Consider the following 25169-nt stretch of genomic DNA (forward strand, 5'->3'; position numbering starts at 1 on the left):
ATAGTTAGCATTTCTTAACATGATGGCATGTCATAAGCTCATTAGTTAAAATATCCAATAAAATGATCTGTAAACAGAGGACTAAGTAAAGTGCCACATATTTTGACTCTTTATTCTTTATCCACATATGTAAACAAGTTGGAAGTGAACTTTGTTTCATCTCTTGTAGAGATTTCTGTCTTAGAATAAACAAGAATATGACTTTCATGACTCTGTAGTGATACAGATCAAATTTTTTACCTTCGTAAACAGCCAGACATGCCCCTTACTGCGTGATGTGAATGCTAGATTACCAAATTGTTCCTGCTTATGAACTGTTTCTAAGTTTACCACCAGTGACTGCAAGCAATGTAGGTTAATTTACCACTGACCCGTTTTCCTATGCTGATTTGACACAGTATTGAGTATAACCTTTATTTCTGTGGATAAAAATTCTGCAGAAATCAAATGAATAGGTCATGTAGTAGTTTTGAAATTGCATGAGCAGGTCACCTGAATAAATGTAAAAGTAACTAAGTAATGTATAAGCAACTAAGCAATTGAGTTTAAATGACTAGAATAATGACTCAGCCGAATGGTCTTGACAAGGTCGGCATGTTTTTTATTTGCATTAGCCTGAACTTGTAGTATTTGCATCGAGCCTAGTTGAACCATAAATATTTGCTTTTGTGTGGAAAGTGACCCCAAGGAGGTCAAGGTGCCAGAGCAGCTCCAAGAACAGTATGGAATTACATGTGATGCAGTAGCCCTGAAATATGCTTCCAGGAGTGTTTACCTATTCTCTGCGAATTCTGTGTTATGGCCTTGGAACTTCCAAAATTCTGATACACTTTTTTCTTTTCCACTAGCAGTGATCGAATTATATTGGAACCAATGATAATTTTAAAAAGAACAGGTAAAGTACTGAGCAAATGTCAGAGACCACCCTTCAGCTATTAAATGCAAGATTTCAGTCAAGTCAAGTAATACATTTGCATAAGGAAGGAGAAAGCCAAAGAAAAAAAGTGGAAAAACAAGAGTTTCCAAAATTGGAGTCCAAAAAATCATTAAAAGTTACAGAGCAAATAACATCCATGCAAGACTTGGTAGACCACCGAGACTGTCACCATCAGATAAACAGTACATAAATCTTTCATCTTTTAAAGAGAGGAGAAAATCAAGCTCCATTCTTGCTTCAGATCTGAAAAAATCCACAGGAGTTTTTGTCTGTCCTTCCGCTGTAATTAAACAACTCAGCATATGAGTTTAAAACCTCGTGCTCAGTAAAAGCTGTCAAGGCGCCATCTGTAAGAAAGGCAAAGGGTATTAAAGGATATTTGATTAATAAAGGCCAATAAAAGTGTATTTAGTTGTTGAGGTTTCTGGGTAAAATATGTATTCTCTGTAAAATATGTTTTCTGTTTTTCTCCTGATGCTAAAAAAAAGTAATAAATAAATAAATGAAGCATGGTCTCTCTTTTGCACAGTACTGTATATTACATAGAGAACGTGACCTAACAGAATCACTGGTTCACTGTTTTGTATTGTTTTTCGTGCTAACACCTGCCTATGGGATGAGATTCACCCACCTCTGAAATGTAAATAATCAGTGTAACAGAGTTTGTACACAGTGTGCTCAGCTCACTGTACACAGATGACTTCATAGGCCAAGTCATTGTAAAAAAAAAACAAAAAAAAGAAGTCCATCACCTTATTAATCTTAATGCACCTGACATACCTTGGCTAAATTCACCTACTAAACTAGGCCAGAATGGCTCTTTTTGGCTTCAAAACAACAAGGAGCTTCGTGTGTAGCTTGAACTTGATGAACTTGATAAACTTGTTCAGGTCGGAATATAGTGAAATTATTTACTTTGGCAGTCATGTTCCTGATAATGTCTTTCAGTGAGTGGGGTAGATGCCAAAGGAGGATAGTTTTCTGTCACTTTCTGAGTAATATGAGGCAATATGGTTTAAACATTAAGCTTATTGTGTTGATGATTTTTTTATTTTTTTATGTTGATGTTTTAAAGGTGTAAAAAGGGTAATGATCTTTGTTTAATTATTTTAGAATTGATTCTAATTGATTACAATAATATTCGAAAAAAACATAATAAATAAAAACCAGACCTTTATTTGTTTGTTTTATTGTCTAAATTCCACTACTTTGAAAATAGCTCATCCAGTCACATTTGTAAATTCAGTGCAGCTCCAATTGTAATAGTGAATTGAGACAAAATAATGAAATAAAATGAAATAATTGTGAAATTTGAGAGTTTAAAATACAGTGAATTGCATCCTAAAGAGCCAAAATGAAATTGAATTGTGATAAAATTTGACATTTCATAACGCCTTGAATCACTTTATCAAGAATTGTGATCTAATTGAATCATTGTGTGCAGAGACTTCAGAATTCATTGAATCATTTCCTCAAAATCTAAGTGAATCTTGCAAAGCCAGATATTTCACAATTCATCAAATCATTTTCTAAAGAATCTTCATTAACTTTTGTTTTCAGAGATTTAAATTCATATTGTTTTGGATTCTATGATGACTGAAAGTTTCTTTCCCCCTCTTAGGCCATTTTCCCAACAAGGCCATGCCTTCGGCGGGCACTCTACCATGGGTGCAAGGCATCATCTGCAATGCTAACAACCCTTGCTTCCGCTATCCCACTCCTGGAGAGACGCCTGGGGTGGTGGGCAACTTCAACGACTCCATGTAAGCCCTCCATAATCCATGCTTTAATAATAATTTCAATTTGTATTCATTTCAAGTGCAGTCAAAATGGAGCCTTTTAAGTCATAAAATGGTACCTCCCACGGCACACGTAGCTTACAATTTGAGTTCGCCCATGACGTCAAAGCAGCATATGATTTCCAGCAAAAATCTCAAAATGAAATGGAGATGGAAGCAGTAAAGTAAACACATGGAAAGTTCCTCTGAAGCTAAATGAGCGTAATTAGACAGCGTGGTAGTTTAAAGTAACTGTAACTGACTCTGTCTCTGTATCTCTTACAGAATCTCCCGGCTGTTCATTGATGCCAAGAAAATCCTCCTTTACAGCCAAAACGACAAGAGCTTTGAAGGGTACAAGGGACTCGTCAGGGCCCTTAGAAAACTGCAAAGGAACACTGCGGGTATGCCAATATTTTCCTAATCTCCACATGCCTTGCCTTATGGCTTTTATTTGGAGGATTACTAGGAGTTATCTTGTGAAAACCTGCTAGCCTCAATACAGGGTCCTACGTTCTTAGTATGATTTAGAGTTTCCAAACAAGAATGCTTAACATCATGGAAGACAAGGGTGAGCAATATGATGATCTGCTATAGTTATCGCAGTATGTCACGATTCACTTTTTACAGTCCCACCTCACACTTCCCTCACCAGCTCTAGTGCATTATCAGACCATGCCCTGCTCTGGGCAGCATTAGATAACTTGCTTGCCCTGTACATGGGGTTAATAAAAGGGGAATATGTGAGGCCCACATCCTCCCAGAGCTGGCAGTCGATCACTGTATCTGTCTGCGCTGTTTGAAGACACCAGGGGCGTCTGTGTCTGTTTCCTGTCTCGCTTCCTGGTTTTGTGCAAACATTCTAAAATATGCTGCGCAAATTAGAATCTGATCAGCATGTACCAAGATACAGTACACTGAAAAAATGCATTGAGTTCATTTGATTCAGCGCAGTTTTGTCATTTGTTTTGCTTACTTTTGTCAATACATGTGTTATATATATTTATTTATATAGAAAATGTGTGCCCATTTGAATGCATGTCCTGTATCATGGTGAACATGTTGATAGTAGCATTTTATAACTGTGCCATTTTATATGCCAGATAAACTATTTTAATAAGTTAACTATTCTTTTAACAATAATGAACAAAGACAGAAAGACAATTATTAATTGTTTTCCATTAACATTATGTTTGCATACGTGACATTTGTGTACAGTCCCAACTGGCGTGGGTTTATAGAGTGCAATGGCCTCAAGGTCTTTTAAATAGCATGGTGGCATGATACATGATGGAAGAATGCACAGATCCATAAACATCTTTTCACCAGCTACAGTGTTGTTGACAAGAGCCATTTTCAGGACTTGACATTGGTCTTTGTCAAATTCAGGTCATTACTGTGTAGATTATTTCCATTAGAGGCCAAATAACTGAATGAGTACAGCCCAGAGATTCTCTCATAGCAACTGTCACAAGGTTGGGCAAGGCTTTACAGAACATTAGCAAAAATCCCATTAAACTTTATGAGAAATTGTAGTACACTCAGACTTCATTAGAATGCAAAGGGTATTTATCTTGTATGCGTGTGAGGGTCACAGTGATAGGATAGATCAAGTGCAGTTTTTTGTGTGGTGTAATCCCATCCTGCCTTACAGTAGACATTCATGAATCGTCTACAAACCTTTTAGAGACTCTGTGTTGTTTATCTGTGTATGTTGAGATGTAAATAATTCCACCTATGTTTGAAGGGTTTTGATCTAAAACACATTATAGGCCACTATAATAACTATACTTTCTTGTTTTTTTTTGATAGCATTGTTGGTTGGGAGTGGGCATACATAAAAGAAATATCAATATTCTGACCAATGCCATCTTTATTACAGAAATAGAAGTGTGTTTTTTTCTTTATGCATTAGCTGTTGTTGTTTAAAAACTTGTTATATCCAAAAGTGTTACAAGTGAATGTACAGCATTTTGAATTGAAGCTCTTCAGTTGTCTCAGTACAGTTTATTAATATAGCTTTATTAGCAGTGGGTGATATAGCAAAAATGTAATATCATGGACACATTTTCTCAATTCATGATACGCATCATGATATTTAGTTTTTCCGTGGTTTGATAGTTGAAACAGTAAAACAAGCCCCAGCAGTGCCACATAAAAAAATAATAAAAAATAAAAACGATAAATACAGAGATTTTTATTGAATCGACAGCTGAAGGTGGTAAATGTCTTGATTACATTATATAAAACAATACTCAGTCTATCCTAAGGCTGTGACCATTCACACATATATAAAATAAATATCATTTCATATTAATAATGCACACTAAATATATGTATTTCGACAAAAACTTGTGCTACAGCTTCTCATTAGATTGTATAGAATTTTTATCAGCGTTCAGCAAAGCTTGTCCAACTTTGCAACAGGGGCTACAAAAGATCGCTTTTGTGGGCGGAGACTGAATAGGCCAATTCATGACTTTGCCTTCGTATCTTGTCCTAGCACTAAGAGTTGGAATATTATGTAAGGCAGGGTTTAATTTTGTCATTTGAATACATTTGATATTTGATTTTGCAATTTGGTATTTGATGGTCAATGATGGGACACACGAACACCCACTTTTAATCAAATATATGCAAATGAAAACGTCTCACACACACACACTATAGGCAATCTACACGTCCTTTTACTCGCTGCCTTTTGTTCCTCTGCTGCTTTGGTGCAGGTTAACTAATTTCCGGCTTTACTTTAGGCCAGTCTTTTCAGGCAGTCGCCTGTTCCTTTTTCAGTTTCTTTGAAAACGGTCCAGCAAAACTCGATGACCCCTTCAGTTCATTGTAACATTTCCATGCATGCTTGCACAAGACCTGGCTCTACACAGCAGGATGCTGCCTGTCATTAGTCACTCTCTCTCCACTAAGCTGATTTTACTGGACAGCATTTGTGTTGGGTTCATCAGATGTTTTTAAGTGTGCTTCACTAAGTTCCATTCACAGGTTTTGACACTCAGGCTTCAGTATTTAGTATTTAGTCCAAGGTTAAAGGTACTGTTTGCTCAAATAAAGCTAATGTTGCTAAAAAGGATCGAAAATGGATAGCCATCATATAGCACTGTGGTAATTATGCTAATTAGTGGCTACTAACTTCCGTTCATTGCTAGCCACATTAACATGTTTGGTCATATTCGATTAGCCAATCAGAGCACTAAAGGATTACAGAAGTTGCATAGCATGGGATGTTGTGGTTTCAGCTCTATTTAACTTGGTGTTAAGTGTTAGAAAGCATGCTGGGAGTTGTAGCTTTCTACCTGGTGCTGACAGATCTTAATTAATGGCCCCAGAGTGGGTTTTGTTTGCTCCTGAGGCCTACTTTGCAAAGCGTGCAACACCTACATACCTTCAACACCTAGAGAATTAGCATGCCCCCGAGGGCCAACCTACAGTTAAACATTTCCCCTTCTTCCAGATGGGATTTCTGCTGAAGACATTCGCAGAGGTCTATATGAGTTCATTATAGAACAGTGCAATAATTTTAAGTTTAATCATTTAAAAGAAATCAGAATCAGAATCAGGATCAAGCTTTATTGGCCAGGTATGCTTACACATACAAGGAATTTGGTTTTGGTTACAGGAGCTCACAGTGCACAGTATCAAACATTTACATGTAGTGAATAAAATAAAATAAAATAAAATACAATACACACACACACACACACACACACACACATCATCTTAATGCTTATCCTACTGGGTCACGGTGGGGTGCTGGAGCCTATCCCAGCTGTCATTGGGCGGAAGGCAGGATACACCCTGGACAGGTCGCCAGTCCATCGCAGGGCAAAATACAATACAATAAAATAAAATAAAATAAAAAAACAATAAAATAAAATAAAACATGCATTCCTACCATCACTCACGGATACACACACACACAGTCATACCTGTAACCTTTACATTGTGCAAAGTATGGGTCTGAAGTTAAATTCCAGCCTGTCTGTCTATCTGACATGTCTGTAGCAATCACAGTATGCTACAGGTGCTGCAGATTGAGATTAATTGAAAAGCGCCATGCTTTAACAAGTATTAGAGAAGACATGGCAAGCCTATATGAAAGGCATATTGATATTTTTGACCTGTTTCTGAATCATCTAGCTAGTTTTTGAGCGTCCAGATTGTGAAGCACATCAGTCGCAATTTCTGCAATTTTTTCAGTCTGCAATTTGAATCACCATCAAAAAACTTCTTATGTGTGAAACTGGCTTTACAATATGCTTTTAAAAGTGCCTTTTCTGGTTCATAGCACTGGCACCACAACATACAGGCAACACCAAAAGAATGTTATGTGAGCTCCTTCCTGGACCTAAGATGTTAATATTGCACAAAGGGGAATGACCGAGAGTAACCTCTGAGGGGAAGAAGGCTGACTCAATCTGGTTTACACTGACAACACTTCTGGAACGTTCTGACTCACTAAACACAATGAGCACTGTTAAGAGGGCCTCGCTTGCCCTCACTCTCTCTCTCCCCTCTGTTTATCCTTGCTATCATATAGCAATATTGTTCATGCTTTGGTATATGTGGACACTTTTTCTTGTGATTACTGCAGTGTCTGTACCACATATGTTACCTGTTTCTGTTTTGTAGCAGAGTTAGCCATTTTTCCTGTTTGTCACATTTCTTCCACTCTGTATTAAATTACAGAAATGATTATTTATATATGAATTACAGCTGTCACTATTGATTGCACACAGCAAAAAAGGGTTTAGCTGGACTGTAATAAAGCATAGTTTTTCTGAGATGCCATAACACTTTATTGAAGTAAGATACACTATATAGTCTTTAGAGGTTACTTCTTCACGTGCCTTGTTTGCCTCGGTCTATTTCTAAGTCCTCACTGCTGATGGGAACACATGTTTATGATGCTCTGCACCAAACAGGAATTCAGTGTCAGAGTATACTTTACATACAATTGCCTGTTTCACCTCTTTACAGGCCCTCATTTCATTGTTACAGCAAAGGATGGTGCTATTAATGATATACAAGCAGTAGAATAATAGCAAAGCAATGCATTTTAGATTCCATCCTGGCACAGGAACGCTATATGTACTTTTGGTAGATGGTGCCAGGCATCAGTTTGTGTTTTGGCACTAATGAGGGCAAACATGGAAGTTACTGAGGGGTTGTATCCACACCAAATTCCTGACCAATCAACAAACATCCACATGAGAAGTATAATAAACTGTTACAGTGTCAGTTAAACCAAATGAAAACATACAATGTCACAAAAGCCTAATCTCTGGTGTGGATCAAATTAACTAGGTGTGAAAACAGGTAAAAAGACCTCTTTAAAAAATAAAAACGACTGTGTAGGCTGTTAATTAGCTAATAATCTCAGCGTCATGCTACCAATCATAACATCATTGTTATAACGATCATGGCTAAATCATTGACTGATCAATTTTAATCTAAATCTTTTTAAACTGAGTAATAATTGAGTGATCATTCCTAGTATGAATCATGACTAAAAAATATGCAGGCTGTTAGTGAAATTGTATTTTGTTGCCTGAACACCTAGTTATTTTGTTTTTATGACCCCAAAATGGCTGCGTAATACCATTACGTAACCATGTTCCGATAGATTATTAGATAAATGCCATGTGAGGATCTTGAACATGATAATGACCTTTTCTGTTTAACCCTCAGTAATAATTTTATTTGTTTTGGCTTGCAGCTTTCAAGCTGAAGGACTTTCTCCGAGACAATGAAACCTTGTCCGAGTTCCTGGAGAAGAACGCAACCCTGAGCAAACACGCTGTGCAGCAAATAGTGGAAGCTGACATCAACCTGGAGAAGGTAAGACAGCTGTTGTTTCTTTTGTTAAACATTGCCTCAAATAGTCACATTAAATATCAGCACAGGTGGGCGTAATTCAGGAATAACTGGCATTTACCTTGTGTATAATATTGTGCCTGTAGACCACACTTGTTTGCCATTTCTGTGCTATATTTAGCACATATCCCCCTCCCCTCATTCCCCTTCCTCTCATTTGTACGCTACCTCACTTTAGAGGCTGGTATAGTGAAATAAGTGTCACTTCACCCTGGGGCTGTTATGTAAGAAGCAATGGACACTGCACTGAATGTAATGCAATGAATTTGCTTGATTCAAATGTGTACATTATTTAAACATGAATGAAATACATTGATTAATGTAATATATTTTATTCATGTAGAAAAGATAAAATCAAGCAATTCCCTGCATTATTTTTATCAATCCCCTCATCCGAACCGCTTTGCATATAGATAACCTTGTTGTGGCACTCAGGGTCAAACATGCTGGGTTTAAAGCGGCAGACAGTGCAGATAATGCATCATCAGCCCAGCTGCCACGGGACTGCTGCAGTCCACAGATGCTCACGTGAGGGGAGCGAGGGAAGAGGGGAGGAGGGGTGGAGTCACATGACTGATGCCCAGCACATGCAGAGCAGAGAGAATCCTGAGAGAGCTGGACCACATTCTTATCATGACACAGCCGTTTGAGATGTGCTGCTTCTTTACATCCCCAATTAAATTACATCACTTGGTCTTTTCCATTATTTATTAGTAGCTGACTGATATGAACATTTTGAAGAAAGAAATTCAGATAACCATCATAAACATTGCTAAAAATGTAAAACATACCCAGTCCATTCAGCCCTTTTATGGAAACTAAACACCAATAGGAAAGGAAAAGCAATAAAGAGATATCCTTAATGTCTCTGTAGTTTTCCTATACAACAATTAAATCAGTTGAAAAGACAAGAGACTTTTGCGTCAGTCTCTTGCTGTTCAGTTTTTTCTCCTGAAAAAAAGAGCCTAGTGCTCTCACGTGTCTTCTCATGGGCTTGAGAAGAGATGCCAAAAAAATCACATATTGTACTCAGATTTGCCAACGTAAACACAATTGTGTTTATCTGCAACTAAACTGTCTCATGTCTTATCATCTTTTTTGTCTAATTTCTCTGGGAACATTTAGGAGAATCTCCATTAAGCCATCAAAAAGCAACATTTAGGCAATGAAACTTTCTTCCAGACGACAAATTTGGTCAATTTTGAATTCATTGTTTTTGTGATGTCATGAAAACTGATGTATTTACATATGTTTACCCTACAGCAGTTTAGCCCCACCCATTCGCACTGAAGTTATAACAAGTGTTTTAGTCTGATGCTGTCTAACCAGGGAAGCCAATCAGAACAGGGCTCATTTACATATATCAGTTGAAAAGGCATAGTTACAAAAGCAGCTTGTTTAATTCAAAGGGATAGAGAGAGGCTGGAAGATGGGCATGTAAAAAATAATTTTTTAGTACAAAAACCCACACAAACACAAGACCTTAGATAAAAATAAACATCACTGGACCTTTGATAAAAATGTAGTATTTAAAAATTTGGCCACTGATTTATTGGTGGCGTTTTTACCAATCCATTAAATCTGTGCAATTTTAGTATCAGCCAGTTTTAGCAGCTTATATATTGATTGGGTCCTATACATTGTACTGCCATGAATACATAGTGGTGCTTATATATTAGTAGTTGTAATAAGCAATAATATTACACATTATTCATATTCATATGTTAGTCAGTGTTAATAACCGAGTACCAGTACTTTTTGAATTGTAAAGTGACTCCCTGTTACTTGAACCAGACGACAGAATGTGGACAACAAAATTCTTATCATACAGCAAAATGTGCCAAGAAATGCCCCCCTGAAAGGGTATCAAGTTTAACTACAGCCACATCGTTCAGACCCGACGCTGAATGACAGCACGCTATCCACGTAGCTTAAGCAGTCAGTAAGAGTGAGAGGGTTTGGATGGCAGACAGAAAGAGAGGCAGCTGTCAGTAGAGTTTTGTGCACTGCATCCACAAAAAGAATCTTAAGGTCGTCATAACATCTGTTGCTTCAGGAAATGAATGGGCCAGTACTGGATGTCTTTTCTCCACTGTGAGAAGGTAGCTGATGATAAAATGAGCTTGTGATTAAAAACAGAACCTTCCTTTTATTTATTTTTTCCTCAAACTGCGAAATAGAGAGATTATGAAGCACATGACATGTACTGTTCAAATAGCTCAGTGTTCTCACAATAGTTTTTTAGCTCAGTATTGGAAGATTTTGAACCTACTCGAACTTGTACAGGTCCACGCTTTCAGTCTTTTCAAGCCCATTGACTAAAGAGTGCTCTCTTTGTGGAGATGCTTCTGTCCTAAAACTTTTAAAGGAATACTCAACCCAGTCTCTATCCACCACACCTATAGCATATGATAAATTCCCATTAATTGTAATTTCTCCATATTTAGAAAAGAACAGAAAACCTGTTGACTAAAAACGCACCTACAGTAGAAGTTGGTGCTTTAGTGACAGATGGAGTATTCCTTTAAGAAATTATTTATTATTAGATACTGAACAGGGGAGGGTCAGCTTTCAGTTCACTGTGGCCTCAAACTCTGAAACTGCCTGAAGAATCAATGTCTAGTTATATTTTTGTGTTTTTTATTTTATTTTTGTAGTTGTTTTTTGTAGTCTTTTATTTATCAGTTATTTTTTTTCCAATTTTTGATTTTTGTCAATAATTTTTGTGACAATCTGTTTTAATCTTCCTGCAAAGTGTTTGTTTTAAAAGCAAATTAAAAATGGTAATATATAAATACAATCATTTTTAATTATGTATAATTTTATTTATTGTATGTATGTAGTGTTATGGATTGCTCTAATTCATATGTATGTATTAAATATTTCTTTAAAAATATACAAATGTGAAAGATATGAATTAATAAAAGCTGGTCTCTAAAAATAAAAACACATTTTTATTTCGCTAGAAAGTGGTATTAGTCATAATAGCATATTCTGATATTTCTTGTATGTGTAAAGGTCACTCCGAACAAAGTATATCATGAAAAAAGAAAGAAAATGAAAGTATCGTTTAATCTATTTTGGAATTAAGCCCTTTACATGTACACATAAAGTGTAACTTTTCTGTTGTTCAGGTGCTGATTAAAGGTTTCGGAGTGCATCTGAGAGACCTGTGCAACACAACGTCACTGGAGGACTTTGTGACCATTGCTGACCACGGGGTGTCCCAGCTGACCCAGCACATCATCTGCCAGGCCTCCACAGACTGGCTGAACAACGCAGAGAGCCACTTCCTATCTAACCTGGACTTTCTGAAGCCCATCAGGGTAAGAAGACCATCACAGCTCTAATACATACCAGAGTAATGTGACCAGAGTAAAGAGATCTCCATTATAGGACAACAATGAACATGATGCCTCATTAGCAGATATTTTTCTTTGTTTTTGAAGCGCACATGTTGAACTTTGTAATTCAAAATGATTCAAATATGTATGGGTTTGGTGATGAAATATGGTTTCAGACACAGCGGGACTGGGATACTTACTCTCTTGCTAATCAGACTTGCTATTTTAGATGATGCAATTAGCTCTGTTCAAAAAAGGCCACACTTCATGTGTTCTAGTTTGAGTCTGAAACAGCAGCACTTAAAAAGCACTGAAATTACTGCTGTGTCTAGTGATGAATTGGCCTCAGATGATCCAATTAAATGTTTTGAGAATGCAAGTCCTTTCAGACATCCAAATCATTTGTGATCTCTCAGACCTTGCATTGATTTGGACTACAGTTTGTTTTTGCAAATAAAATAATTGCAGCGATCGCCTTAGGTTCTCTACAGTCTTAGAAAAGACAGTACCAAGAACAACTGGACAGAACAAAGTCTGGGTGCTTTCCAAATTGACTTCGACAATGGACACTTTGTATAGTAAATGATGCCGAGAAATGGTGCATCCAACAAATTACCACAAACCAGGACAAGTGTATTTTTGTCCCTTGTGAAATGAACTTTCATGAAGTTCAACGGAAGGAATTTTGTAACCGCATAATGAACACTTTTATACAGTGTGTACATGCAAACCTTATGAAAAGTTGGGACAATTAGGTCAGCAAGGATGAATGCATGTTTCTGTGGGAATTGGACAGCAGTGGCCGCCATCCAAGTGCATCAACATATTGATGCCGTTGTCTAGAGTCTATGCTAACTCAAACAGCGGTGAATGTTGCCTTTGTCTTTTCATAGTAATCAGAGCCCAAGACAGTGACGTGAAAGGCCAGCTACAATATTAACTAATTTGCTTATGTAAGCAACAGAACAAAGACTTAGCTCAAGAACATGTCCTATAGTTTAAGGGGCCTGTGTGACTAAGTGAATAGTTAGATGCTAACCCATTAGTGGGGAACCGTCAGGGCCTTCTAGAAGAAAGCCTACTAATTTCTAAGAAATAAAAAATACATTTCTGCAGTTAATTTTTATTCAATGTCATCAAACTGTGGCAGCAGGTCTATGCCAGGCACCTTTACTGAAGTAACTGTTACCTATGCGGTAAAATATATGTGAATGTATCTGTTGTTTTACAAGCTTCAAATGTCTGTGTTTAATCTAGAATAACCATAATTTGTTCATGTGAAGTAACTGTTAGCTTACTGCTAAGATACTGATGCTAGTGCTAAATTCTTGAAAATTCCATTGGAAAATGATCCAATGGTTTTGTAAACATGGATCAGGCAATTTAACCAAATATGCCTTTATGTCCTTTTCTGTGCAGAAAGACGTCAGGTCTGACCCCAAAGTCGTCCAGGATGTGTCCATGGCAACAGATAGGCTGCTGGAGAGCCTGGGAGCTCTGACTGTAGAGGTGAGTGGCCCCCTAAAATATCCCTCAGCTTCTTTTGGATGCAGGACTGGAAGCGCCAAAGCAGTGTGATAAGTCTGATAAAGTTTCTGCCACACATCCAGAATATTCTTCTGCAGTGTCTGAGTGTGCTTGTAGGTCAAACGCCACTAGACTGAGATTAGAACAGATAAAGTGCACCCAAAGAGTACATTGACTTAAGGCATCTGTAGACTCTTCACTCTTCTAAGCAGTTTGCATTGTCTTCAGTCCTTGTTTTTTGTTTAGTATTTAGGTAGGATTTACTTTTTTCTTTGCTTGGTTTTACAGACAGATCTTGTGTAAGCACCATCAGAACAGCATCCTTTTCTGTGGCCTTCCATAAGTTACCTATCGCCTCCTCCCTTTTATCCCTTGAGTGTTGCAAATTGATTCTGACTATAGTCATGGTCCAACAAAGAGCAACTTACACCCAGTGGTTGCTTTTCAAAGTCTTAAAAGGCATATTTATTTGCATAAGCATCCCTTACATTTCCGCTCTTGGAAACAGTAGCAGGGGCTTGAAATTTGAGCCTGAAGCCTACCACTGATCAGTCAGCCGGGGCTGCTTGGCCGCTCGCAGGCATTTTGGTCCTGGATTTTGGAAACCAAAGTCAAACCAGGCAGCGAGACAGCTGTAAGTGATTTAACAGAGCCAGCTCCCTTTCTCAAAAGCTGGCAGGTCCTGCTGTTCCTGCTGAAATAGCTGAGTTAGCTAACACGGGGTTACTTTGTGTCATGCATTAGGAAGTGTTTTTTTCCCTTTTACTGTAAGACACTGGATAATTTGGAGTGGGTGATACATAGATATATTATCATCATCGTGATAAATGATCACAATTTTTTAAATATATCATGGACTTGTTTCATAAAAATGACAATATAGAGCCTGTAAACAGCAAAAAGCAGTGTATAGTAACTGCAGTGTAACAAGTAGCTGATTGGATGTCAACCCATTGTGCCATAATCTTATTTAAATAATTGATCAGTTGTTTTTTTTCTGTTCCATTTTAAATAGTTTATGATTGGAAAACGTGCACTTGTTTTTTGTTGCCTATTTTAAATGTGGAAATACTATTTTAGTGGTGCATTCCATACCTTTCTCATATCATGATAAGTATCATGAAATTTTTGCTATATTTCCCTTAAGAGGAATGCTTTATGTATTAGAGGTTCCTATCTTGTGTCGCTTAAGTAGGTACTGGTTTATTTATGTTTGATGGTGTTAGAAGATATCTGAAATTATTCTTACATGCCTAAGAGTCTTGTTATACTATACATGCTAATGCAAGCCATTAGTAGGTAAATGAAACAGAAAATAAAGCAAACAGCAGAGCTGCCATAGCCTGCATCAGCTTCTCTTTGTTCTCAGTTCAGCTGTGGCCAGCACTCGCTGAACTACAGTAACCCCTGCTGTAGACATAAGCAGTGAGGTTACTCCAGGTCGTTCCACGCTCCTCGAGTTCCTCAGTTTTGTTTGTGCTACTGTATTCGCCTCCAGGGCTGCCTCTGCCTCCTCCTTATGAAGGGGTGACACAGTGACAGCAACATCTTAACAATAGCCTTCCTCCTTTGGCTTGTGGTTAGCATGCAGACTAAAGGAGGAAAAGATGCTGGGGTAGGCTCATAAAATATGATTCAGAGCATGTGACTTCTGGCAGAGATGACTGCGAAAGAATCCAGCAGTGAGATTTTTTGAAACCGTCATTACTCAGGAAACCTTTATTAGGACAGAATGTACCAGTACGTTTAGAGGATTGCAGGATGAAATACGTGGAAGTGGTTACTGGAATATGACTAAACACATGGAACAGCAGAAACTAAAAAAATGTGTATTACACATGATTTAAAAGCTATTATATCGACAGAGATAGGCAGACAGACAGATAAAATAGATAGACAGATAGACAACAATTTTTTTCAAATTGTTCAAAGCCAAAGTAGGCACATGAAGATCCCAGTAAAAAAAACATAAGATATCACTTTGTACACAACCATATTTAACACTCAGAAGTCTGGAGCAACCTTCATTGCTCATGTACTTTTGTATTTTGTACAGCCTGTGGCTCAAAATAAGTCTTTTGTCAGGAGTAGGAGGAAGCTGCCCAGTTCCCTAATTTGCAACTTGACCGAGAGTTACCTTGCTGCTCTGTTTATTCTTTGTATTATTCCATGACAGTGAAGGTACACTGTATACAAGGAATGACCGTACACTATTTGATCTCTCGCATGACTTCATAGAACGCCCACGAAAAGGCATGTTTATTCTCTGTTGAATCGTTGCAGGTTTTTCCTCAGCTAAATGACCCATAGTAACCTCACGGTTCAGCGCTAGCGGCAAACATAGAGAAATAGTGTTAACGGAGCACGCAGATGCAGCCTGCACTGTTTTTTTCACAGCGGAGGTGACACTGTAGCCCACGGTGAAGAGGTGTCGCTAGAGAACTGGGTTAATTAGCATCTTTTGTCCTTTTTGGCAGAGGGCTTCTGCCAGTGCAGCAGCCAAATGACCGATAGTAACCCCGCCGCATTGTTCAAGCAGACGCACTCCGGCATGTCTTAACAGCTCTCTCTTCAGACTGTTGCTGGGCAATCAGTGAGCAAGCTCGACTCCACAAGCCTAGGATAACTCTAAATATGCCGAACGAGCTCTACCTTTTGCCTTAACCCTCAGAGGTTGTGTGGTATTACTGTCATTTTGCTATACTATTTCAATGTAATTACACTATTACATATCTAATTATCAAGTGGGTTATGTAATGAATTGCATTTAATTTACATTCTGTATCGGCAGTTTTGAATCTGGATGTCCAACGTTCTTTGTTCCGATGTCAATGACATAAACATGACTGCATAACTTCTTATTACATTTAAACTACAATAAATGATCCCCTCTTCTACTCATAAATCAAATGTGGCATCGATTGAAAGCACTTTTAAGCCAAAAGACTTTGCGCTTTAAAAAAACGTTTGGAGAACTCTCAGATCAGCTGGCACTTGGTGCCACTTTTTTTTATCACAGTGCAAAACCTTCTTACATCACATTTGCAGTTTTATAAGGCAAAGTAGCTTAAGACACAAGACTTCTATTGCTAACAGAACAAGATTTTTTGGTCTCCGTTTGGTCTGCTTGGAGTTTAGTCATCAACAACAACACCCTGCAGCTGATACTGAAAACACTTCAAACTAATTGCACATTGTGACGGTTGCCAGACCTGTTGTCGTATGTAACGTTTGGCAGCCACTTGAACTTGTTCAGCCGTTACAGGAATGATGGGGAATGTAATAAACAGAGTCTATGTTTCTTATCTGCATGCGTATCTGCATCTGCACTCAGCGTTTTGCTAGCAATCAAACATAGAACAAGATCACAAAAAACCATAGGAGATGGCACGTGGCCTTAAATTTACTCTAAAAGGGTACTCAGTCTAAAGTCATCAAGATGTACAAACAAACGCTAGTCATCTGTTACCTTAGCTAATGTTACTAGTCTTGTCTCATCATTCTTTCTCCATGTTATTGTTCAAAAACAGCATGTTTGTGAATAGTTACTTAGTTTGTACTCTGCCAATTTTAGCCAATAACAAAAGAATGAAGCAATTTAATATTAATTATTTCTCACTGATAGCTCTTTGAAACAAGCAGACTGAAGGTTTCAACAACCTCAGAAATTCGGCTGAAAGTATTGCTATTGAACATTTAATCAATACTGCATTTGTGTTTGTAAGTAGGAGTTTTTTAATGATTTGAATTTGTTGAGAAGTTATTGCTGTGCACAGTCTTGTTTCATGGAAAGAAAAAAACATTAACCGCATTTATCATTTGTTGACATTAAAACATCGGAAAAGCAGCTTCAAACCTTTCAAAAATGATGATAACTCATGATTATCATCATGGTGACTAGTAGTTAAAAAGATATAGGAAAAAAAGGAAACTAGGAAATATTTACACAGCATTGAAATTCACATGATTTTAAACAAGACACCAGGCTTTCTTTGACACTTGAAAGTAGCCTGAGAATTTTATGTTGATCAATAAATGAGCATATATTGAATATTTTTCAAATTCATTATGATGTAACATTCCAAAATCAAACGAAACGCCACTTTTAGGTGCATTAAGATCATTTATCTTCTGAGAAATATTCTGCATCATCAACTCTCCTCCTCTGTTCTCCTCTCAGCTGGTGAGTATGAAGAGCTGGCGGGACATGCGCAATGAGATCCTGTACCTGACAGGCAACGTCACACGCTCACCCAACCACATGTACCAGGCCGTGTCCCGTATCGTCTGCGGCCACCCAGAGGGTGGCGGCCTTAAGATCAAATCCCTCAACTGGTACGAAGACAACAACTACAAGGCCCTGTTTGGCAACCACAATGATAGCGACAGCGAGCCAATGTCCGTCTACGACAATTCGTCCAGTGAGTGCACTTTTACTGCTGCAGATCTGTTCATTCTCATCACATGTCTGCACATGGTCAATATTACAGTAAATTTATTGGAAAATTCAGTCCATCCGTTCCCCTGCCAATGAACATGAGTTGTCTTTCCATACACTTATCATAAAGAAATATAGGGAGTGAATGTTGAAGCATTAAAGAATCCAGACATGTGCAGTCATAGCACAAACCTTTTCACCATTACACACTGGACAAATCATACTATAATATAATATATATCATACTGTCTCTTAGATCTTGTCAAACTTTGCACATATGTACATATTTACTGTTCCTTTTTATACCACTAATCTGTTATAGCTATATACCTTTTTGGTTATTTTTTTTATTTATCACATTTCATATTTTTGTGGCATGCTTTGATGTTACACACTAAAATGTGTTCAAACTCCTTGTACTTGTAGCATGCCAAGAAAAAATGACTGATTCTGATTTTTTTATTTTTATTTTTTCCCTTTCTTTTCCTTTCAGCTCCCTACTGTAACAACATGATGAAGAACCTGGAGTCCAGCCCCATCTCACGAATGATCTGGAGGGCTCTGAAGCCTCTCCTGATGGGGAAGATCCTGTACACACCCGACACTCCAGCCACTCAGAGGATCATACATGAGGTGACTAAGCTTTACTAGTGGAGGCTGATAGTCAGGAGTGGGCAAGATGGAGATATGCTATAGTTATTGTGATAAATTACATCATAATATGGTTGTCTGAGCATATTATGATGGGACTCGTCAGCACTTCTAGAACACAGAACAACTGAATGTGTTATAATAAAGACAGATTTATATATAGACTATAATAAGCCTGTAAACAACAGCCAGTGTGTAGTAAATGCATAAGCTTCACAGTTATAAGTCACTGATTTGATGTCAGTCTGTTATACCATATGTCATGTTTATTTTTAGTAGTGTTGTCAAAGTTAATATGGCAATAATGTATTAACATGATAAATGATTAACACCATTGTTCAAATATAGTTTTTAAATGGCAAGTTCTATTGATGGCTCCCTTTTTTCCAACTGCTGCAAAGCTATGAATATATTTATCATTAAAAAACATCAAGTCGCAATTATCATCTACAAGCAAAACACACCGCTGATGCAGAAATGTTAGTCATTTAGCAGATTACACTAGACAGTTGCCACAGAAGAGCAATGAATAAAGCAACAGAAGTGACAGCAAAGTGGAAAACTAAGAAACAAGACGTAACACATGACAGCTCAAGGCTACAATCGTGAAGGACTTGGAATTTTTTACTGTATATAATATATATATATATATATATATATATATATATATATATATATAATATGACATATAGACTTTGCACATCAACGATGAAAATTGTGGAATTTATGTCGTTATAATGCATTCTTGTAAACCCTGCGTTCAAGTGTAATGTCAAAAGGTCTTCAGGTGTCATGATTTTATATTTTATATTTTTTCATATTGCTGACCGCTACTGATCATCATGTCTTGAGGACTAACAGAGCTGTCATTGTCACGTGTTACCACTGAGGATCATGTAAAGTGGACTTGGGTATCCCATATACTCTTAATGACTCTTGCTCTCTCTCTCTCTCTCTCTCAGGTCAATAAGACGTTTCAGCAGCTCGGTGTACTGAGAGACCTCGGGGGGATGTGGGAGGAAATGAGACCGAAAGTGTGGAACTTCATGGAGAACAGTGAGGAAATGGACCTCGTCCGTGTGAGTTTCACTAACGTGCACAAGCATTCTTCTTTCGTCTTACCTCAGCCTGAGTGTGTGAGAATCCCCTTATTGAGAATGATGAAGCGTTACTCCAATATAAACTCCACAGTGCCACACTGTGGTCCATTACTGTATTGCAGAATAACCTCATTGCCCGAGCTCACATGGTCTTCAACGTGTTGGGCTATGCAATGCTTTGGGCTGGGTGTTTTTTTGGACCTCATTGATAGTCCCCTCAAGTACAGTGGGGACACAAGATATTCTGGGCGTTCACAAAAAGCTGAACAAATTCAATGATACGTCATATAAAGAGATAATGGTGGTGTAAAGCATAATGTGCTGTTTTTACTCATTCCTATTATCATGTTAATGGCTTATAATTAATGACACTGTTTTGCTCAGAGGAAAGTCATCTATACTGATAGCATATTGTGCAGTAGTTCATTGTAACGTATTACTGAACAGCATTACTAACTTCATAGTACCATGTTTAACATCTGAAAGGCTTAATCACTGCCATAACTACATTAATTTCATTCTAAGTACTGACTAATAAGTTGTGAAGGGCTCATTTTACGAAAAAGTGAATTCCCCCTTTTTAAATAAGAGTTTGATGTAGTTATAAACACTGTTTTATGGTTCAAAACCTACCATGGACTCCCCACTCTACATTTTGAATGAACTGTTTTTGTGATGTCATGAAAACCAATGCATTTAAATACAAAAGTCAGAGACCACCTTTATTATTATAATTTCCAGTCAAAACAGCCATAAGATATAATTTATTCAATTTTTAGGGTTAGAATAAAAGATCATTATCCAAGTAATTCAGACACAATAAATAATGTTGAATTCTGTGTCCATTTTTCTATGTGAAGGCTACCTTCATAAAAAGGTGAGCTTTATATTGATTGAAAGTTGCCTTCCGTCCACAGACTCTGCTCCAGAACAACGCCAGTGCTCGGTTTTTTAACATCAAGCTGAAGGGAACAGACTGGCAAGTGGAGGACATTTCCAGGTTCTTGACTAAAGCCTCAGAGGACACACGTCCCCCTGGTACAGCATACACATGGAGAGAAGTGTTCAACGAGACGGACCAGGCCATCCAAACCATCTCCCGCTTCATGGAGGTACACACAAACACACACAGCTCGACACTGTACAGTATTCTGTCTGTAACCCTTTAAAATCCCAGGCTTACTACAAACTAAAGCTTATTATTCAGTAACAGTGTGAACTAGACTGCAATTAGCTGAGTTATTCTTAAATGATAAATGCATAATAAAAGTTTGACCCACTGGTGGGCCATGACCATTAACAAGCTATTACACTACCATTCAAAGGTTTAGAATCACACTTTATTTGTAATTATTTCAGTGTAGATTTAAGCATTACAAAGCAGACACAAAAAGGTAATTTTAGATGTTTTATTCAAATATTTGTAGTTTTTTTGGTAACAGCTAGACATTAATAAGCAAAAACTAAGGTGCTGTAATTAACAAGTTGCCTGCCTTGAAATTGAATAACTTTTTAAATTGGATATTCATTTTATTTTAGCTTAGTGTAACTTGTGTCCACAACAAAATAGATTTTATATTATTCAAAACACTCATTCCATACTTTTGAATGGCAATTTCAAGCTTCTGAATAGCAGTGTACATTTGCACTTCAATAGAATGCTTTTATAGTGCTATAGACATATCAGGCTTTTGAACTCAAGTGCTTGAATCAATCTGTGTCACTGTGATGCAAAAAATGACAGTGTGTTATTTTTCTGGGTCAGTGAGTCAAAATTAAACTGCAGGCTCTGTAGTGCTATGAAAGTTGCCTATCAGTTACAGCTGCAAATCGGTTACGCTGGCCTGAAGTAGCCAAGTGTGCTACTTCAGAAAGAGTACATGGCAGTCACAGTGATTACATATAAACAGTACTGAATTACTGGCTTGCAATTTAATCCTTAAACTTAGGTTAATTCTTAAGAAATGGGCTAAAAAGTTGACCAGGGTCTTCTCAAAATGAATTATTTATTTTCTATGTTAGTTCACTTTTTTTTTTTCTTTTAAGTTTAATGCTAGTTGCTCATTGATTTTCTCAAAAGTGCATTAACCTGGATAAGTTGGAGCCAGTGGCCAATGAGGAGCGGCTGGTAAATAAGTCCATGCGTCTGCTGGATGATCGCAAGTTCTGGGCCGGAATCGTGTTTCCGGACATGAAAGCCAACTCCTCAGAGCTTCCGCCGAACGTTAGCTACAAGATCCGCATGGATATTGACAACGTGGAGCGCACCAACAAGATCAAGGACGGGTAGGCAGTGTTTCCTCTTTAAGGGCTGTGTATAGTAATTTCCATTTGAAAATTTTCTTTAATTGTTAGGACAACAAAAAGCATTTATTTTGAGTATCGTTTGCATCAGAATAAGATGTTTTGGTTTTTGCTATCAGGTACTGGGACCCTGGTCCTCGTGCTGATCCTTTTGAAGATCTGCGCTACGTCTGGGGCGGATTCTCTTACCTGCAGGATGTTATTGAACATGGAATCATCCGGGCCCTGACAGGCAGCAAGGAGAAAACTGGAGTCTACATCCAGCAGATGCCTTACCCGTGCTATGTTGATGACATGTAAGAGATGTTATGATAACGTAACACATTGCAAACCTTGGTGCTTTTGGTGTGCATTTCTGACTTTCTTTGTACATGGATAATTAGATTTCATATTAGGCTGATTCACCCTCTCATATTATTGTAGAACTGCAATGATTAGTTGATTAAGCTTGATTATTTCCCTAAAAATCTGCAGTACTAAAAATGACCTTCTCATTGAATTGGCAGAGATTAGTTGCCAGTTGGCCAATTTGTAAAACCTGCTGTGTATCTTTTTCCAATACGTATTAAGGGATCTTTTTATTAGTGTTTTTTTATTAGTTAAGTTTATTTTTGGGGGGCTTTTTTTGAAACTCTTCTTTATTAACCATCACAATGATCTACAAATTGCTCTTTTATTAATAAAATCAATGAAGACAGGCCTAGGTCATTAGTTGCAGTGGGAGGTCTAATCGGAATTAACTATAGCTTTTGTTTGCTCGAAACATTTCTTATTTTTTTTCACCTGTCCCCGCTGTAGTTTCCTGCGCGTGATGAGTCGCTCAATGCCTCTCTTCATGACCCTGGCCTGGATGTACTCAGTGGCCATCATCATTAAGGGCGTGGTCTATGAGAAGGAGGCACGTCTGAAGGAGACCATGAGGATCATGGGACTGGATAACGGAATCCTGTGGCTAAGCTGGTTCATTAGCAGCCTGATTCCTCTGCTCATCAGCGGCGCTCTGCTGGTCCTCATTCTTAAGGTATGTGTCCTTCTCAGTGTCATAAGAATGCCTCCTGGAAATGGTCCAAGATGACTTTATTCGTCCTGTTCATTAAAGCTTCTGTATAACTTCTGTATAATATTATATTCTGTATTACAGATGGGGAACCTGCTGCCCTACAGTGACCCAGGCGTGGTCTACCTCTTTCTGGTGTCTTTTGCCATAGTGACCATCATGCAGTGCTTCCTCATCAGTACAATATTCTCCCGCGCTAACCTGGCCGCCGCCTGTGGGGGCATCATTTACTTCACCCTTTACCTGCCCTATGTTCTGTGCGTGGCCTGGCAGGACTATGTGGGCTTTGGTGCCAAAGTAGTGGTGGTGAGTGCCATGTTGATCACAAGAGTGGCTGACTTTGAAGGACTGGAAAGAGCATTTCACTGTATCTGTATTTACTGTTAAACAAATAGTCCAGCAAAAAATATATTTGCAGAATTGATCCCTTACCTCAAATGTAGTCAGGCAAACAAGAAATGCTTGGTGTCTGAAATTTGGTTCTTTGCTTTTGCACTGAAGCTACAAGGCTAATGTACCTCATAAATAATGAAAGCTTGTCACTGGACAAAGAATATGCATATATATTTATATACATATGTGTCTCACTCTGTCTTTCAGAGCCTCTTGTCACCGGTGGCATTTGGCTTTGGCTGTGAGTACTTTGCCCTGTTTGAGGAACAGGGAGTGGGAATTCAGTGGAGCAACCTGCTCTCTAGCCCACTGGAGGAGGACAGCTACAGCCTCACGACGTCCATCTCCCTCATGCTGTTTGATGCTCTGCTCTATGCTGTCATGACCTGGTACATCGAAGCTGTCTTCCCAGGTAACTTTGCACCTTCCTGTAGTTGGGGTTTGGCTTAAAGGAATACAGAGTCTTCCAACCTAATCTGCTGCATCTGGTCATCATGGTCAGTTATCATTGACAAAGTAGGCACCAAGAACTGAAAACCTACTAACTTCAAGCATGTTTATAGTAGGATTCAATGGGCACTGTTCTGTTATAAGTGCCAACAGGTTTTATGTTCTTTGACTAATCACAGTGAAACACTGCGCAAAACACATTAAAACTAGAAACCAGTGTGCAGGTGTTGATGTAACTGCCCACTGGCTTCTGTCACAACACAGAGAAACGTGAAAATTATTGTCCTTTGCAATCGACTGTACAACACAGACACAGCAGACACAGAGATTAGCTTGAAAAGCATTGGAGTATTCTCATAAGCAGTCATGTTATTTTCTGGTGGTGACTCAGAATTACATCAGTGTTAAATCTAATTATTGATAATTCACAAATCTTCACTGTTGTGAAAGCATAAATCAGCACACATTATCACTGTGCTGTGCAGTGCCTAGTCATTTAATTGCGGAAGCTGCAACTATAATAGTATCCGGAATTATACAGGTCCTGTATGACTGACTGGGCTAAATATAGGAGGAGTGTGTGGTGTTGAAATTGTTTCAGTTTTGTGCATTGGTAACATTTCTTAAATGCTTTCTGTCTACCCTAAGGTCAATATGGCATTCCTCGGCCATGGTATTTCCCCTTCACTAAGTCCTACTGGTGTGGAGAGAAATGTGGCTGGACTTCACCTCCAACCACCAACAAGAAGGAAAATGCAGAAGGTAGGCCTTGTAAAACAGTTGAATTTAGTCTCTTTTATAATAATATGAGATGAAATGAGTTTGCGGCTGAGCCTAAATGAATGATGTGTTTCCTTAAAGCAATATGCATTGAGGAGGTACCAGCTGATCTGGAACCTGGTGTCTACATTGAGAATCTGGTGAAGGTGTACAGACATGGTAACAAGCTGGCAGTGGATGACCTGACTCTGGGCTTCTATGAGGGGCAGATCACATCCTTCCTGGGGCACAATGGAGCAGGAAAGACGACCACCATGTAAGACCACTAATATTATATATATCAATCAGTATATCACATTAGAATTGATGAGTTATATATGCAATATTTTGTATTAAATGCTTTCTCTTTCAGGTCTATTCTTACTGGCCTGTTCCCCCCGACGTCTGGCACGGCCTACATCATGGGCAAGGATATCCGCATGGATCTGAGCGCCATTCGTCAGAATTTGGGCGTGTGCCCACAGCACAATGTCCTTTTCAGCATGTGCGTAATCCCGTTCTCTGTTAAGCTGAACACTGAA

The 25169-nt window shown here is 38.2% G+C and overlaps 1 protein-coding gene across 2 annotated transcripts in view; it reads left to right on the top strand.

Annotated features, from left to right (window-relative positions):
- Positions 1–25169, top strand: part of abca1a (ATP-binding cassette, sub-family A (ABC1), member 1A) — a 45574-nt gene that overhangs the window by 6523 nt on the left and 13882 nt on the right. For both annotated transcript variants that reach the window (XM_036564760.1, XM_036564761.1), the window contains exons 4-20: positions 2559–2700; positions 3001–3119; positions 8447–8568; positions 11739–11930; positions 13368–13457; positions 17656–17896; positions 18407–18546; positions 19527–19643; positions 20582–20776; positions 21745–21950; positions 22088–22264; positions 22767–22989; positions 23110–23331; positions 23626–23830; positions 24517–24630; positions 24730–24904; positions 25001–25132. In XM_036564760.1, the coding sequence (XP_036420653.1) occupies positions 2559–2700; positions 3001–3119; positions 8447–8568; positions 11739–11930; positions 13368–13457; positions 17656–17896; positions 18407–18546; positions 19527–19643; positions 20582–20776; positions 21745–21950; positions 22088–22264; positions 22767–22989; positions 23110–23331; positions 23626–23830; positions 24517–24630; positions 24730–24904; positions 25001–25132 (2812 nt within the window). The remainder of the gene's footprint in view (positions 1–2558; positions 2701–3000; positions 3120–8446; positions 8569–11738; positions 11931–13367; positions 13458–17655; positions 17897–18406; positions 18547–19526; positions 19644–20581; positions 20777–21744; positions 21951–22087; positions 22265–22766; positions 22990–23109; positions 23332–23625; positions 23831–24516; positions 24631–24729; positions 24905–25000; positions 25133–25169) is intronic.

Source organism: Colossoma macropomum, unplaced genomic scaffold (assembly GCF_904425465.1).
Source record: "Colossoma macropomum unplaced genomic scaffold, Colossoma_macropomum, whole genome shotgun sequence".
In the NCBI taxonomy this organism is placed as follows: domain Eukaryota; kingdom Metazoa; phylum Chordata; class Actinopteri; order Characiformes; family Serrasalmidae; genus Colossoma; species Colossoma macropomum.